Raw genomic sequence first — 18,325 nt, forward strand, 5'->3', positions numbered from 1 at the left:
TCTTGTCTTTTTTTGTGTGTGTATATGTGTGTGTTTCAACATGATAATTTTGCGTGCAGTTTCTGTTGAAGTTACGTAAAAGCTGGAATTACGTGAACCTCACCAGACATTTTTGCGGCGTACTACTTGTTTCAACATCCTTGAACACCCTTGAAAGCAACAGGCTGAGGCGATGCAGGCAACATTGTTTCAGTGCACTCGCTGGCAGTGCAGTACATGTTATCAATGAGATGAGTGCCTTCTTTCACACTCATCTCACTGCTTTTCACAGGTGAGCAGTGCCTCGCTGGACAGCACGGACCTGAAGCTGGTGATTGGCCTCACGGTGGCGTGCGTGTTCCTGCTGGCATTCATTGTGGGGGCTACGGTGTTCCTGCGAATGGCCAAGAAGAAGCGTGCAACCCGTGGCACCTACAGCCCAAGCAACCAGGAGATGTTTGGTGCGCGCGTCGAGATGAATCCCGTGATGAAGCCTCCACCTGAGGAGAGGCTGATATGAGGGGGATGAACAGACAGTGGTTTTGTTCCTGCTCACCTCACCGCTGGTGGTGCGGCGGTGGCGGCAGTGGTGCTGCTGAATCCCTCTTCTAGCTTTACTTCACTTCACTTTGAACGGCACGTCTACTTCGAGACAGGTCCTATTCATCCCGAAAAGACTATGTTACGGTCTCTTGGAATGAAGGCATGACACTTCATTCACTATGCATGTCTTTGTGCTGTAATGGCATTGTTGAATTGTTCCATATCTGCACTCCTCTGGCAACAAAGTTCCAGCCTGGCTTTCTTGCACTGAACTTGTGAGCTCGGGCTGTGTGGCTCCTTCATGTGGTACAGTGCGAAGGTGTCTGTTCACTTAAAGACCGATATTTCTTCTTCCTAGAAATTGAGCCAGGGTGTTTCGCCTTCTTGTTTATAGACTTAGTTCTGAGACCTTCTTTACCACAGTTTATCACCATGTCTCTGCAGATGAGATAATTTTTTTTTTCTTGTGACCACTCAATTGTATTGGCAATAGCATCTTTTCTTCTGAGAGCAGGCATGTTACTTTTTCTTTTTTTGTTTCCTTCAGGCAAGGATTTCTTTTATTATGAGGAAACTGTATGGCTTATGCAGAGGCCTCTGATGTTTGGCTGTTTTACTCATTTTGAGTAACTCGTCAGTCCTTGCAGGGAAGACTTCAAGTTTCAGTGTTGAGTTTGCCAGTCATGCCATCTTTGAATCACGCTAGTTTCATTTCTTACGGGCAGTGATAAATGTGCCTCTTCTAGTGTGCATGGACAGAACACCCTTCGTTGCATCGTTGTCCCAAGCAATCAACTCGGGCATCACTTTCATGCCAAGAGTTCCATAATACCAAACTTTTATGGCTTGAGAGTCAAGTTGAAGAAAGCGACTTTCGTTTCTTGTGTTGCTTCGATACTGACGTCACCACTGCCAATATAGTTGTTCTGTTGCTATGGCAGTGACGTCGTGATCCCATCAGCACCACATTGCCTTTTTTTCAAGCCAAGCACATGTGCCTGGAGCTCTAGAAGAGCAGCTATGACCACCACCACCAGCACCATGGGACCAAGTGTGTTTGTGCTTTATTTTTATTTTAAAAGCTTGTCGTGACTCTGATGTGCTGTGGGATGTGCATATTAACAGACTACATAACCTGCGACAAAGTTTTAGCCCTTGGAATGTGGAGGGTTCCTTGGATGCACGGCAACTCAAACTCAAGATGAGTTGGCAGTGTGCAGAAGACTGACGAAATGTTTTGGACTCTGCCACATACTTTTTCAGATGTGAGTACCTTTGGTGCTATGAGCAGTGAGTTGCATTGCCTTTGGTGCGAAATGCAGACATCGCTGTCAACGCCAGGACTCCGGAGTGAAGCACTGTTACATGCAGAGCCAAGTGTTGCTGTCCCGTTGGCTGCCTGTTTTCTTTGTTACAAACTGACCATGCTTGTTTGTGTCACACTTGTTGGAATTGGCCTTCTACACACATTTTCATAGACCACAAAGATAACTTTTCAGCCAATGCAATGATTCCATGTAGACATGTTGATTCACGGTCTCTTCTCGGAGATGCTGTTAAGGAATCACTGTTACCTGATACAGAGATGTATGGGTGCATTTCTTTCAGATTTATATTTCTGTTCACTGCATGTATAATACTGAAAAAGAAGGTTGGATATTACTGACGCGCTTTTCCTCATTCCGTCCAGCACACTCAATGTGCGACTCTTGCCAAAGCGCCTATATGATGTTGGCTTTCTGTAGATACTAATGAAATGCTATGATACGAGATTTATTGTGTACAAAGCAAACTTTATCGTGAATAATGTGAGACAATTGCATGCCTTTCGACATCACCATCAGTTAGCAAGGCAGCACTTTGGAGAAAATAGAAATGACACAAGGCTTTGAAAGTTGTCAAGAATAAAACATCACAAGACAGAGAAATGGACAAAACAACCTAAGCACTCATGTTGTTTTGCCTGGCTCTCTGTTCTGTGTATTGAGCTGTTTTATTCTTGACAATGCTATACCAACTGGCCTGAACTTCTACACTTTGAAGGTCAGTGCAGAGAATTGGAGTCTTTTAGACTTGCCTAATCTAAGGGAGAGGCTGCTAATTTTTATTAAGTTCCTGCTGTCTGCAATTGTGCTGTGTGGGAGGCGAGTTTTTCATTTAGCATAACAATGCACGTGGTGTTTATGTCGGGGGACTTCTAGCTCAGATATGCAGGGATTAGTGTGGAGACTGGACACACAAAAGTGCTAAAGCCTGCACTCTGAATCAACAGTATGAATGAGAGAGAGTTATTGCTTGAATGCTATGTTACGACTAGACACTAGAATATGCTATAGTTTCAACTGCCGAGTTGTTTTATGAAATAGTTCGTTTGGAGATTGCTAGCACAAAACTGCAGCTGGTGATCCTTGGCAAATTTTGTCTTGCTGGAACATCACTTGTGTTGCTTGTCATTTGGGCACCGATTTCCCCTCGCTTTTAGCAAAAGGATCCACGGAGATGCTTGCCAGGTTCCTGCCTCTGTTCAGCAGCATGTTGTCTCAGTGCTCTATCTTGGCAATCTGCTACTTCATTCGGAAGGCCACAATTTGTGCTGCCTATTAGGAAGACTAATCAGATGTTACGCCTCACGTTCTTGTATGTACTGCATTGCCAAAAGTGAACACGCAGTGTATGCAGACAAATCTCGTGCCTTTAAACGCAGCGAGCGTGCTTCTTCTAGCATCATTCTGAGATCTTGTCTTTCATTGTCAAAAGTTCAACACTGAGTAGCGGCAACATTCTTTCAATGAGTCCCTACGATTTCTGTGGATGGTGGCCTGAATGCTGTAGATATTCTAGAATTGCGGCCAATTTATGACCATCTTAAAAATATGGTTGAGCTAGACAGTTTTTCACACAGTATCAGGCCTTTTACTCTTGATGCGGCAACACCAATCTGCTTAGAGTGAGGGAGAAATAATTTATTTTTACTTCAAGGACCCTGAAAACAGAGTACACGCCAACTATGTATGGTGTCCTGTGCTTCATCTTGTTTTTTTTTTCCTGTTTATGTGAATATGCAACAAGGATGCCATTGCAGCAGTTGTGATTAAGAATCTCCTGTTTGGAGTTTCACAGTTTGAAACAACTGTGAAGCACTTGTCAAGGTGCAACAACTTGCTGCTTGCTGTTTGACTGTAAACTTTACTCGGGCAGCGGTGGCGAGAACTGAACTGTTGCCTGCTGTTTACGCTGCAGCCTTTCAGTATTGATGCTTCATATTCGTCCATTTAATTTGACACGATTGTCTATTGAAAGTCGCAAAAAAAAATTTCTGATGCAAGCTACATTGAGGGGACACAATGCGGCACATAGGCACTTGCAACGAGATTTTTGACATCCCACGTTTTAATTTTCATGGGCATTTCGTGCACAAACTTCTCAAGCTGATCTGACGACAGCACATCCTATGCTTCTATGTAAATGCAGTCGCATTCATGTGCAGCTCGGTCTCTGGTTTTGATTTTTGGTCTTTGTGCTGTGCTTTTTCTGCTTTTTGTAGGGTGAAAGCTGAGAAAAAAAAATTTCCTCAGTGTGCATTTCAAAGACCCGTTTTGTGGAAACTTCATTCTTTGTTTACTGTGTTGTTGCTCACTGACATGTCAGTTTCAGCATCTACTTGAATCTCATGCTGCTGGCATGGTTTGGGCAGTGAGTCTGTAAGTGTTTATGAAAAAGCACATGTTAGGTGGAGAAAACTTTTTTTTTCTTTACCAGCTCTAAAGCAAGCCATCATATCCACCTTTATCTTCCTTGTCCTCCATTGGCACAAAGAACTGTCCTGAGTTGAGCTCCTGATCCTTTATTTTGCCAAAGATGTTGACTGCACTAGGAACAAAAAGGGCATACACCCTGTTCTTCCTTTATTTGTTGTGAGAACATTGGTGCCCTCCTATCACTTGCCCAACAAGCACACCAATTTTAATGGGTCTTTTGTCAGACGGCACACTTTTCAGGTTATAAGTGTGCATGTGTGTTAATGTTTGTGCTAGATCCCTGCTAGAGGTTGTCATGCTTCTGTAATTGCTCAGGGAGGTTAACGCTACAGCATTTCCCTTTTTTGCGTGTTGTCACCATGCGTGTGCTTTTGAAACACTTGCCATGTGAAATGTGTTTGGCTTAACTACAACTGCTGCAACATCCCACTGCAGTCACCATATGGTCCAAGGCCTCACGAGTGCCATTGTGTAAAGTGTGTAGTCCGGTCAGCACAGTAATTTATTTTTTCCTGACCCAGCTCGTCATGTTAGCAACCACGCAGTGCAGGCCACCATTCTCTATCCACTCAGGTCTTGTAGGTTACTGCTGAGACTTGGTGTTTTGAGCAGTTCTGCTTAACATATTACAAGTGCACTGACTGTTCATTTAGGTGATGTGGCATGGCATGTTCACATACAGCCCGCTTTCTTGAGAAGGCCTACCTAGCTGATTGCGATAGCATTACATAAATGCTCTGTAGCTTAAGTCTCTGTACTTGCTGAACTGCATCGCTTGAAAACAGATGAAGGGTGACCTATAGTACACAACACAGTGTTGTGTGTGTCTTCTTTTTTGTCATTTTCAAGCAGTGCAGTTTTGTAGTCACCATCAACCAACTAGCTTGACATTTTTTTTCTTGAGTCCTCGTGCACACACAACCTGTGATCGGACATTGTGCTTACCAAATATGCTTGCACGATGGTGCTCCATATTCTGGATATCTCTGGATGGGGGATGGTGGCACACCAATGCTCAGCTAGTGCATCATGGTGGCTTGCATGCAGTTTGGGTTTGGAAGAGGAGTGATCTGAGGAGGAGTCCACATGGCATTGTTCTGATGATGGAAGCTGCAAGTTGTGGTTTGCAGTGCTGTGAATGGTGCTGTGTCTGTTTAGCACATTCATGCTTGCTTTCTGGCCAGACCTAATCGCCACGGGTGCGTGTTCATGCACATATTGTCTGGAATGGTTTGCATGCAGCTTTACGCCAATGTTAAGAAACATTCTATGCAGAGCATTGGTTGCTGAACACCAAGATATCTGAGCCAGATGCTTTCTGACCCAGTTGCTGCAATGTAATACCAAATGCAGTTGTTTTGTTCTCACTGCCGCTGCACTCACAAATGTGCTAATTCACTCTAACTGTAGGGCTTGGGGCCCTCAATCCCTGATGTCTGATTTGAAGATTTCATACCGTGAAAATGCGAGCTATGGTGTGATTGTTTATTTTAAACTTTTTAAAGAAATATTTCTATTTACTACAGACAAAAGAACACATTCCACCTGTTTAAATGAATGTGAATGAATGCGAGTTGCATTTCAGTGGCTGAATGCAGTTCTTGAAGTGTTTATGGAAATTTACTACGGGTGTGTAACTTGCGCATGTTATTTTGTGATTTTTTTTTTCTCTCCCATGTCCTCCAAAGTGCACGGAAGTCTGTTGTTTCCGAAGGTATCGCTGAGCTCGCAGCATGCTTCTGGCATTCTCGCTTTTCTTTTCTGGCTAGAAGTCGGATTGCCTGTTGGCCAGTGGTACTATTGTTTTCATATGTCAAAGATTTGTAACGTCTAGCTGGAATGAATGGGGCATTGTATTCGAAGGTTAAGCTGCCATGCAGATATACCTTCATGTGCATATTTTAGCAAAATGACAGTGTGCTGTTTTGGTACTTTGAAGAACAGTTACCTTGTCAAACGGCAGTTGCGCCTCATAGGGACTTTAGAACTTATCTGCTTTGTTTTTAGTACATTTTGTTATTGTATAGCAAAATTCATGACAGTGGCTTGAACAAAGCAACAAGTCATGGTGTATTTCTTTACAAATACGGTGGATGCAACTTTATGTAAGGAGAGAAGGCAAGTTGCATTTCCCACACACCTTTGTTGCTGTGTGTGTGAGACATTCCAGCTTTTGAAACTCCATCACCCTCAACTACAAGTCTGCCAGAAGCGTGTTCTGTGGGAATGGCTTATATTGTGACGTCCCCAACCCTTCCTTTTTTATGCCCCGAATAAAAGGCCCACCACTTAAGAGCAGTTGTGCAGTATATAAACAAGTGTACATTCCACGTGGATTGCATGTTCTGCATAGATAGAGAGCATGCTTGTACTCATGTTTTGTTGTGTATTTATTCTTTTTTGTTTGTTTTTTAGAGATGTATGAATGCCTTGCTTGAGCCTTGATAGATTCAACCCCAGTTGTCGCATTCAGCTGCCAACAAGTGCCTTGATAACTCTAATTGAACTGCCACTGAACTGCTCCATGTATTTTTGTTGAAAGCACTTTTTTTTTTCTCGCCTCTATTTGCGTGCACTGAAAGAAAGAAATGTTTTTATATATGTTGTATGCACGGGAATCCTTTAAGCATGTGCCATAGGTTTCCCCTGGGGTTCACATTTGCACTAGAGTAGCGCCAAGACGTCACGTCACGCATTGCAAGGTGCTCGTACTTCATGTATGCACTTGGGCTCACATTCACGAAGCTATTTTTATGCAATAACAATCTGTGATTAATTAGGTGTGGTACCTTGGCTGCTCTATTATTGGCTGTCGTGATTGGACTGCACATGGGTGCTGATCAATTTCAAAGTGTTCTGATGTGCAAATGGCTTTGTAAATATCGCCCTTGGTTTGTGTCTGTTGCTGGGGTTGGACCAGCTTTGCACAAATGCCGCCAATTGAGCACCGAGCCTGGCAGCCCCTTGCGTATAAAAATTGCACATGCATTCACAAATGGAGATTGGGCTTGTGACAAGCTGGAGTTAGTGCAATGTGTAGTGCCATTTGAACTGAGGATTATAACAAAGCAAGATTGTGGTTTTGGCACGTAAAACCCCATAATTTAACAAAGCAATGAGGCATGGAAGTGTTGCACCCTGCAGAGTAAACGTAGGGCTGTATTTTGTAATTGTCCTCTTTCCTTTCGATTCTTTCCTTATTGTCTGTCACGCCAAGCTGCCACTTCTGGCAATAACAACATCGTGAAAGCAAACAGACCAATGACATAGGGCACAAAGAAGTCTTAAAGGGCTCCTCACTAGGCCACATAGCAAATTTTGGGTTGCGCTGGAAGTTGTTGCATGCTCTCTAAGGAGGAGTGCTCTACCGCAGGAATTTTTCGAGTTAATTAATAGCAGAGATAGAAATATTTCAAGTGCCTCAAATCCATGATTTCAGGAGGCAAGTGCTACTGCCAACATGCCACTCTCTCCACTTTCCTTCTAGCCTCCGCAAGCGAAATTCCTTCCCTGCATTCTCTCATACCGCAGCCAGAGGATCGCCTGACAAATACGTCACCGGCCCTGCCTTCTTTTTTTTTTTCTGTCTTTCTCGCATTTTTGCGGATTGGCACACTTCCAGTGACAGTCTCACATGCGAGCTGTTGCATTTGTCTCGTTTCGCAGAGCGGACAATTTTGCGCGCTCTGCATGAGAACTGCTGATTAACGATATGTCAGTGCCACAATCACAAGCACTGAGGCAGACGCGAGAGCATGAAAGAGCATGATTGCAGCCCTAGAACGCAGTAGAAAATGAGTTTCATTTTCTGCGCACGTGACTGCATGACATGGGAACAAGCAAACGAAATGGAAATACATATCTTTTGCTACGGTACGAAGTGAAACAAAAACACGCAGACATTTGGTTTGTATGCTTTATTATTTTTCTAAACTTTAATTCACCTTTTGAACCAACAGATTAAACAAATAACTGATTTTGCCTTGAATAATTCTCAGTCACATGTCCCTGAGTGACATCACAATACTGCCATTTGCATAGGTGCACTTGTGCTATTGACGTCGACCCTCCAGCTGGGAGCGCGGCGCCTGCGGGGAGAAGGGTAAACAGTGAAACAGTGTTTGGTTTCATTAAACTTTTTCTGCAGCACGTAGGAATGTAATACTTAGCAGAGGCAATTGTTAGCGTGCATTGTATGCACTGCGCTTGTCAGCTTGAAAAGGCCAGACCTGGTGAGGGGCTCTTTAAACAAGTGGGGCCTAATCGGATGTTTTTCTTTAAAAAAAGAGTTGATACTGTGGGTGGTTACACCTTTAAAAAATATTAATAATGATAAATACTTTTTAAATCATGTTCGATGAAAGAATATTGCACAGTATATGTTAAACTGGTCATGACATGGTCCTCCAAATATTCTCAGTTTATCATTGTAACTGAGAGTAGAGGGGCCAACATGTTTGTACACATGAAAAAAAACTGAGCTCTTGGCACACATTTTAACCAGAAATTTTTATTTGAGATTGCTGCCTCAAAGTGCCTCCGACAGCAACCGCCAGAAGTGGGTGACCACTGGCATGTCGTCTGCTCAATACATTCCAAAACCATGTGCGCGCTATGACAGACTCCTTGCCTCTCACACTCTGGCACCCAATGGTGCAGCAAGGGCATTGCCATGCTCGCATATTTCACTTATGCGATAAAAACAGCATAAACCAGAGAAAGCCTGCAAAAACTATCTTGGTTCGATCACCGAGACACACATGCAAAAATTGTACTATCTGTATATCATGGACATGGAGAACACGCATCAATTCATCACCCAGCAGTGTTGCCAGACTTCTGTTTGGTTAAAATTAAAATACAAATTTTTCTACCACACCGAATGCACTCAAATTTTGCCATTTGCTGGCAAACTGCAATTTGTTTGTCATGTAATGCACGATTCATGATTGAAATTTGGTGTCATGGTTCCCTTAAGAACTTGCATGTTTAAGCTAGTTGGCTGTACATGTTTTCGTCTTTCTTTCTTTGTCCAAATTCTACCTTCATGCGGATAATCGTCATACAGCATCACGTTTGAGTAAATTAAACTGCTGTGACTGAGTTCCTTCTGCATGCATGCAGCCATGTCTCCCAAGTGCAGCCGCTGTCAGGTGTGTTGCCTCTACAGCAATGATCTGTACGTTCGCTGCATTTGCTATGCACAGGCCAATAAAGACTGGCTGCAAAGTCAGAGATGCCAATAAAACAGCAGTGGATGTTGACGGGCAGAAGTTGAGGAGGCGGCAATTCTCTGCAGAAAGAGAAGTGAAGGCAGATGGCATGTCCAGTTTACTACCCTACACAGGGGTCAAAAAGAGATTGACAGGACAGTTGGGCTAGTTAGCACACGGTATGTTAGCCAGCTTTGCAGACAACTGAGGAGAGAAAGGAGGAGCACAGCATTGCATTGTGTTCCTCTCTTTGTCTGACTGTTGTCTACTAAGCTTACTCGTACAGCATGAAAGCAGTTTTCTGCACTTAATTTTTTTCCCCTAGTTGAACAAAGCTTTTTACACCCCATGTTCACTTGTGCAAAGTGCAAAAAAAAAAAAAAAACGAGAGTGAGACGGATACTGTATTGTGCTTTCTTGAACGCTTCACGCTCACTCACTAATTGTAATTAAATATTCACTAGAAATTATGCTTGAAACATTGCAAATATTTATTGACATAATTGTTTGTCAGTAAAGTATAGCCAAAAAACGTTTCCTTCTTTTTATTGCTGTTACTTTTACATAGATATGTGAAAGACCTTGGCTTAAACAGAAATGCCAAAGTCTGTAGATGTGTCATAAGAACACTCGTCGTTGGTGGGGGCTGGGACAGTTATGCTAGAGCGGTAACATTTCCCTCACTTTCTCGTCAGTGAAGTCTGTCGGGGCTGTCTGAAACAAAATGAGGGACTGAATTGTACAAGTATTAGCAAGCAGCTTCTGTGCTGAGCGGCATTTGCACAAAAGTGTGGCATCCAATCTCTCCTCTACAACTGTTGCATCACGGTGGTCGAGCACAATGCTCTTGCATTTAGAAAACTAATTCAGTCTGGTGCTAGTTACAGAAAGATAGTGCCTTGCTACTACGCAAGAAAACAAATGCGATGCTCCAGAATAGGGGTCGGCACAGTCTTTTAAATTTTGCACAACACTGAAAAATCTCTTGGACATTATAGTGATGTATATTGTTGAAAAGAAAGGTGTGAAATGTGTGTTGATTTTTTGTGAATTGTGTCAAGCCAAAGGCTTCTAAAGAAAATAAAAGGCAAGGCCTATATAATTGTGCATGATGTGTGTGTTTCATTTTTTTTTCTCCAGGAGCCTCTGTTCCGTATTATTTTATGCGTTTATGCAAGGTAGTTAGCAGAATTTTTGTGAGTCGGCTGCTGTAATGAACAGTACATGCAGTGTCAAGCTGAAAGCTCTGATAAGACTTGTGTGCATCGTGTTACAAATAATTCATTGCTTGTACTCAATTACTTTCTCGCATGGTATTTTATAGTGAAGCAACAAATTTCCCTGAGGCAATGTTTATAGTAATATGTCAGTTACACATTATGCTGCTAGTTACAATATTTGGCCAATGTTATATCCTGGAGTGGAATGTGACTTGCAGCGGGCGGTAACTGAGCCAACAATCTCCGCACGACGCGTGCGACGTCCTACTATTTAAGCTCCGGCGGTGGCTGTTCTCCGTCCACTTCAATGTATATTTAATGGTATCCTTGATAAATCGCACCGGTGCGCTCTATGGCACTCTGCGGCTACGATGATTGAATGAAACGGCGGAACAGGGCGCCCCGCTGCGATTTGTCGAGGATGCCACAAGTGTACTAAGCTCACTAAACCACGGTCAGACTGGACTCTGCGCGCGTGGCGAGTTCAGTTCGGTCGTGACTAAACATAGCAGTACCACTCACGGTGATGGCGGCGGACGGGGAACGACCTTTCAGTGAACCACAGGTGTCCATACTACGAGCAGAAAACTGGCCAATAAAGCCTCGTACGCTATCTCAATGCTGCTGAACTTGCTATCGTATGAGCGAGAGGGATCGGGGGAACCAAGGGGCTTGATTTTTTTATCGCGATAGCCACTGTACCACGTGTCCCAAATTAAGCTTTACGGAATTTTTAAAAATCGCCTGTGGCACGTAACATAACTCATCGTTGAGCTGGGTTATTCGAAGAGGTGGACAGTAGCATGAGAAATTGAAGCACATATTCAACTAAATAACAAAATTGACTAATGAAATTCTTAGTTAAATACTTTGACACATATTGTAATTCATGAACTGTAGCCGGTGAGCTTCTCAGGCGCATCCACTCGGAATGAATTTACAGGATGACAACAGTTTTGAGATATTTCCCAAAATATGGGACGAAATACATGGGCATTCTAGTTACTTTTGTGCTTCAACGTATGACAGCATTATGGCAAAAAAGTAAGTGGAACAACAGTGCATTTTTACGGCGACTTTGATGGCGCTTATCTCCAAGTCCAAAGTGGTGTCATTCTGGAAATTAATACCAAGTGGATACGCCTGACAAGCTCACCGGCTACAATTCGTGAATTGCATTATGTGTCGTAAAGTAATTAGCTGAAGTTCCTTAGTAAATTTTTGTTAATTAGTTGAATGTGTTTCGATTTCTCGTGCTACTAACGTCCACTTCATCGAATAACCCAGCTCAATGATAAGAATTATGCTGCTTGCCACAGGCGATTTCTAAAAATTCTGTAAAACTTTTAAAATGAACGCCCTGTATAGACGCTACAGGCGAATTAACACCGTCGCCGTAATGTTCTCTATCAAATACAAGTGCGACAAGATCGCGCGCCATATCTTGCAGGCAGAGTCTTGGAATGGCAGCTCCGGAGTTGGTATTCGGGAATTTTCGAACACCCGGAATGGAGTTGGAATGTGTACTGGAGCGCTAAATGTTGATTTTAAGCGAGACTGCAAAACCGGCAAATTTGCCAGTGAGACTAAACTAGACTTGGCCAATATATTGTACAGCGCGTTTGTACACACGATGAAATGAAGGAGCGGTGGGAGAAAAGGAGGACTTTGCTTTTAGTCTGGCGGCCTCGCCCCAACCAGTGCTTTAGCGCCGAGCCTTTGAATAAACATCTCCCGCCTTGTAACAACATTTCTAAATTTTTACTCAATATCTCTCAGTATCTACCTGAAGGTGACTACGTCTGCAGCGATATTTATAACATGGTATTCCACATATATTCTACACTTCTGATGACCCGGAAACTTTTCTGTATTACAGTGGGGAAGTGCATTTGGAGATGGCAACAATTTTGTTTGGAGTTTACTCATTAACTTTTTGCTGAGTAGTGAAGTTACCTGGAGATGTGTTTAGTGGACTCCTGAACTTTTAGTGAAGGATTTAAGCTGCCAAGAGTTATTCTATTTAGCAAGAGCATGCTTGACCTACGACAAAGGAATTCAGGCCAATAACAGCCACGCCGCGAACAGTTGCACCCTGCGTGAGTCCATGGTGATTTGGAAAGCGCGCCATGGTTTTTTTGCACACTGTTGAATATCCAGAAGGTGCGATAACAGACGGTCAGAGATGTATGTTGAAAAAATAGTGCTCGCTAATATGCCAGTAAATGTGACAGTCAAAAACAAAGGCGCAGACTTCAGTGATTCCTTTAGCTCTGAACTAATCTATTGCTACAGCAGCATTCTCCATTGAAGACCACACACCTACTTAATTTTGCTTGCTTGCTTTTTCCTCAAATAAATGTGCTCACTAATTGTGGATGACACTTAGATTATTTTGTACTTCAAGGATGAACATGGAAGATTACACGCAACAAGGGCCCTGAAGAGAAGAGCCACAAGGCGTGTTTGTCATTGTTCGGAAAAATAGTACGTAACATTATTTGATACGTTTTTAAAGGGGCCCTGAAATGCTTTTCTAACTAATCGTAGAATGACATCACCATTAAATTGCGTCGCCTCACGAATCTCCTGCCGCAATTTTTTTTTTCGAATCCTCCGATGAGCGGCTTTCTTTCTTGTTTCATTTCCACTAGCGCGCTGGAAGCTTCACAGGGGAGACGGAAGGGGCGCTAGGGAGCAATTCCCTGCCCAAAAGTTGAACACCGTGGTGGCGGCGAAACGCACGGTATCTACGCTACGCTTTTAACCTCGGAGGCCACGTGCAACAGACGCAGCAATGCGAAACTCTCATGTGTAGATCGGCAGTACGAAGATGAATTGGGTTTTCCGCTGTTTTCAGATTGCAGACATAAATGCCAGACAACACACAGGCATCCTAAGGATGTACCAGAATGATCCAGAAAGTGTCCCAAGTGAAACACCAAAAGAGGTTCTCTGGATGTCCCACACTGCTTAAGTTTATTCTGCTAGTACAGACTAAAAACGTCCTCCGGGGTTAAAAGCTGCCGTCAGCAGCTTGACTGGACTCGGGAGGCGTTGTACATGGTAGTGCGATAACAGCAACATTTTTGGTACAAAACTAAAGCAGAAATTTACTAAACATAAACATAAATTTGACAACTCTGATACATGCTTATGACAGGATATGTAAGATTCAAGAACAGACATTCTTGTACAAATAAAACAAACAAGACAGAAAAACATGGTCATTTTATATGCATGGTTATACATGAATATATATGCTTACAGGTCAACGAAATACATCTTCAACTCTTTACGGGAGAAATTAGTAGTGTGAACATGATTATTTAGAATTTTCGGCAAATTGTGTTTAATATATTGTGACATATTCGGTGCGAAAGCGTGGTACAAGCCAAAGTTCATGGTTTCTGAGATGCACAGGTATGTCATGGTGTTGCAAGGTTGCTAGTGATGTAAGAAAATCTCTACATTCTTTCCTTGCAAAATAAAATATTTGTAAAAGACGATATTCGTAGTATGGATCTACCAATATGATTTGGTATGTTTGTGACAATGTTTTTGTTGTTGATCGGGGTTCAATATGAGCAATGTGTCGAAGAAGCGCCTTTTGTAATGTAACTATTTTATTTATGTTAGTTCGTGTTGTGGTTGCCCATACTAAACTGCAATAATTAAATTGTGAGGTGAACAATGCATGATAAATTTGTAGCTTGGCTTTTGTCAGCATGTAAGCTCTAGAGCAGAAAACTTGTTTCGAAGGTTATTAAAATGAGCATTCCAACTCAAATGACATGAATTTTATTCCAAGGATTTTATGTTCATTAACTAATTCTATAGGTATGTTTGCCTAAATAAGTGATTGAATGTTACAACTGAAAAGGTTTGTTTCTGGCTCTAAAAAAATTGCTTTCGTTTTAGTGGTGTTAATTCTGATCCCATTTGAATGTGACCAATCAGATAGTTTCATTAGCAATGCATTACACCTGATAATTAGTTCGTTTGCATCCTTTCCACTGAAGAGTATAGTGCTATCATACACATATATAAAGAAATCAACTGTAGGATCTATATTTACTAAGTCATTAATATATAAGTGAAATAATAGTGGGCCCAAAACACTCCCTTGCGGCACTCCATTTTTAAGTGTTAAGAAAGCAGATAGGACGTTGTTAATACATACACGCAGTTCATTTCTGAGATATGATTCCATCAAAGTGAGTGGATGTCCACGTACTCCATATGTTGATAGTTTATATTTAAGAATTTCGTGACTGAGGCAATCAAATGCCTTGCTAAAATCAATGAAGAGCCCGAGGGCAAATTCTTCGTTATCTATGCTTTGCACAATACTTTCTTTCAAGGATTAAAGGGCTGCCTCAGTAGATCTACCTTTTCTAAAACCAAACTGTGAGTTTGTTACTACATCATGTCTGTCTAGAAACTTTGTTAGGTGCGTGGCAATAATTTTTTCTAGCACTTTGGAGAAAATGGGTCGGACAGATATTGGCCTATAATTAGAAAATTTTTATATCGCTATGCTTGTATAGCACATATACTTTAGCTCGTTTCATGCCACCTGGGAAAGTCGCCGATTCTATTCCGAAATTGAATACCATATGGACCAACGAGTGGATGAATGGAAGTGATGTAAGACGTACTTGTAAAATGTCAATATCTAATGCTTTGCTGTTAATAATATTTTATTGTTGTAAAAGCTCGTGTTCATCAGTTGGATCCATAAATATAGTTTCTGTAACACAATTATCTAGTGAATACATGACTTGGGAGTCATAGGTGTGCGTAACGCCTGCACTCACAAAGTGAGTATTGAAATGGTCTGCCCATGCTTTACCGCTCAATTCTCAATTTGCGTAGCTTATCGATAAGGGTAGCTTATCGATAAGGGTAGCTTATCGATAAGGGTAGCTTATCGATAAGGGTAGCTTATCGATAAGGGTAGCTTATCGATAAGGGTAGCTTATCGATAAGGGTAGCTTATCGATAAGGGTAGCTTATCGATAAGGGTAGCTTATCCATAAGGGTAGCTTATCCATAAGGGTAGCTTATCGATAAGTAGCTTATCGATAAGTAGCTTATCGATAAGCAAACCGCATCGGGACGTTTCTTGTTGATATCAGAAAACACACGTTTATAGTAATCTATTTTTGCTTGCCTTAGTATTTTATTCAGTTTCCATAAGTTTATTTTCTGATCTGGAGTGCAAGAACGCATGATAAAGGCGGTTCTTATTTTTTATCATTTTGATGTACTCACTCATAATCCACGGTTTTCGTATCTTTTTTGATTTCCTAACTTGCTTGAATGGGAAATGTGCAGTGTAGATGCGCACAAAGGCTTCAAGAAACTCGTTATATATGCTTCGTTAACATTTTTTTTCTTAACACAGAATCCCAGTTTTGCGTACCTACAGCTAGACAATAAATCCAGTGCTTCATTAGAAATGTGTTGGTAGGTAATTAATTCAATGTTTTGTTTGATACTATTATCTAGTGAGTACACTATAAAGAATGGATAGTGATCACTAATATCATTAGAAATTGTACCCGCAGTACACACTGACGTTATTATATTTGTAATGAGAAGGTCGAGGGCAGATGGAGGTCGAGTGAGTAACCCTCGTTGGTGTTGTGATCAGATTGGTAAAGCCAAATGATAGTAGTAGATTGTTTAAATACTGTACATGCTTATTGTTATCTAAAATATTTTATGTTGAAGTCCCCTCCACAGATAAAATGAACATTATTAAATGAACAGAGTTCCAGAAGCTTACCAAAACAACTAATAAAAGTCAGAATACTTCCGCTCAGAGGGCGGTACATTACTGATAAAACCCCTTTCTTGTCCTTGACGGTTAACATCTCGCAGTCAAGACTTATGAATGTAAATTCTGGCATAAGTTGGCAATAGTAATTATTTTTAGTATAAAGGGCGATGCTACCCCTGCCTATTCTGACAGTTTGTGTAAAATGAAGTATATCCATGTGGTTCAACGACATCGTAGCTATTTTGAAACCAAGTTTCAGAAATCATAATGACGTTGAACTGGAAAGAAAATTGGTTGAGAAGACAAGAGATACTGTCCTTTTGTCAATAGCGGAACGAGAATTAAAATGGAAAACAGAGATACGCTTGGTATCTCGTAGATGAACATTTTGTGGTAGGGCAAAATCAAAATATTCCATTTTGAACAGAAAGTGCAATATCTAACGCAACACTTAGCATATCTTCGAAATGTCTTCGTGATGCTGTATTCTTACAATGGGTGTGTAGTCAGAATGCCTTGCGAAAATCTGGCCATTATACGACCAGACGGACTTCCATCCATGGTCACGTTTTCTACCGATAGCAATTCCAAGCAGTTGCTTTAGTGTAGGGCATAGGTGCTCGTTTATGTAAATTTTGTGACTGTTATCATTGCCAATATCCTTGTTAGAAAGACGTGCTTTTTTTGCTTTGTTAAGCACAGCATCGCACTTGGGCCGGGATTTAAACTGCACAATGATGTTCGATTTTTCTGGGTCTCGGGTGGGTACACAGTGACATATTTCAATGTGAGTCTCGACAATCTCTTCTTTGATAACTTTCCCGATCATTTGAACAGCCTCCAGCACATTCTCATTATCTTTCTTTACGACGCCTTGTATTTCGAGATTTTTGTTTCTCGAGTACTGCTCCTAGTGCACAAAGCGTTTTTTAAGTTCTCGCGCCCTGTATTCGAGGGCGTGACATCTTTCTTGAAGCGCTATATTTTCATTTTCTAGTTTTCGTCTTGCAGTTTCTTCAGCACTCAGTTTTGTCTTCAGTTTCTCAACTGAGGCGTGACCAAACTCAATGCTCTGAATTCGATTTTTGTGCTCTATTTTCATTTCTCGGATCTCATTGCGCATGTCACTTTCCAATGCCTCACGATACTGCTTTAGTTGCTCTTTAAATTTCTATTTCAGTTGAGCAAGTTCAGCTTTCACTTCCTCTTTTAGTTTAGCTATTTCCTTGGCCATACCTTATCAACACAAATATTCAATCCACAAGAAAAAAAAAACTAAAAAGCAAAGAAACCTGGCAGCACCGACGGTAAATTGTATGTAGTATTTGAAAGCACCAACCTGCGGCAAAAATGCAGACAGGCGGCGTTCAGCGTTGTAGTAGATGCGTCGTCGCTGCTGCCAAGGGTTTAAGGGGGTAAAATAATTTACCCCTTTAAACGTGATTGAGGGTGTAACTCGGTCTATAACTCGCACCCTTACACCTTTTTGCGTGTAAGGGTGTCATTTATAGATCGATTTGCGCCCTCGTTCACTTTTAAGGGTGTAAATTGTTTTATTGTGCAGCTGGGTCTTTTTTAGATATCGTTGGGACATTATTCGGTTGTTGAATCCTGGCGTAGGACTTAATCTGGATGTTTTTAATCACTTGTTTGTTGATGCTACGCTGTGGCTTTCCAAGCCAAGCTTTTATTGTGCCATGCCAAGTCGCTGTGGAAGTTCTAACGTTCTGATGCTTTATCACAACTGCATGTTGATCAGGAATACAAGCTGTCCAGCACTACAGCAATAAACAGCGAAAATATCCTTATTTTCTTTACAGGTGT

General features: G+C 41.7%; 1 protein-coding gene across 2 annotated transcripts in view; it reads left to right on the top strand.

Moving 5' to 3' along the window:
- LOC119437422 (protein crumbs) overlaps nucleotides 1–10,600 on the top strand; it is a 216,164-nt gene extending 205,564 nt beyond the window's left edge. For both annotated transcript variants that reach the window (XM_049660519.1, XM_037704451.2), the window contains exon 27: nucleotides 272–10,600. In XM_049660519.1, coding sequence (XP_049516476.1) covers nucleotides 272–499 — 228 coding nt within the window. In that variant the 3' untranslated portion in view covers nucleotides 500–10,600. The remainder of the gene's footprint in view (nucleotides 1–271) is intronic.
- The last annotated feature ends 7,725 nt before the right edge of the window (nucleotides 10,601–18,325 follow it).

This window comes from Dermacentor silvarum, chromosome 1 (genome assembly GCF_013339745.2).
Source record: "Dermacentor silvarum isolate Dsil-2018 chromosome 1, BIME_Dsil_1.4, whole genome shotgun sequence".
Lineage (NCBI taxonomy): Eukaryota > Metazoa > Arthropoda > Arachnida > Ixodida > Ixodidae > Dermacentor > Dermacentor silvarum.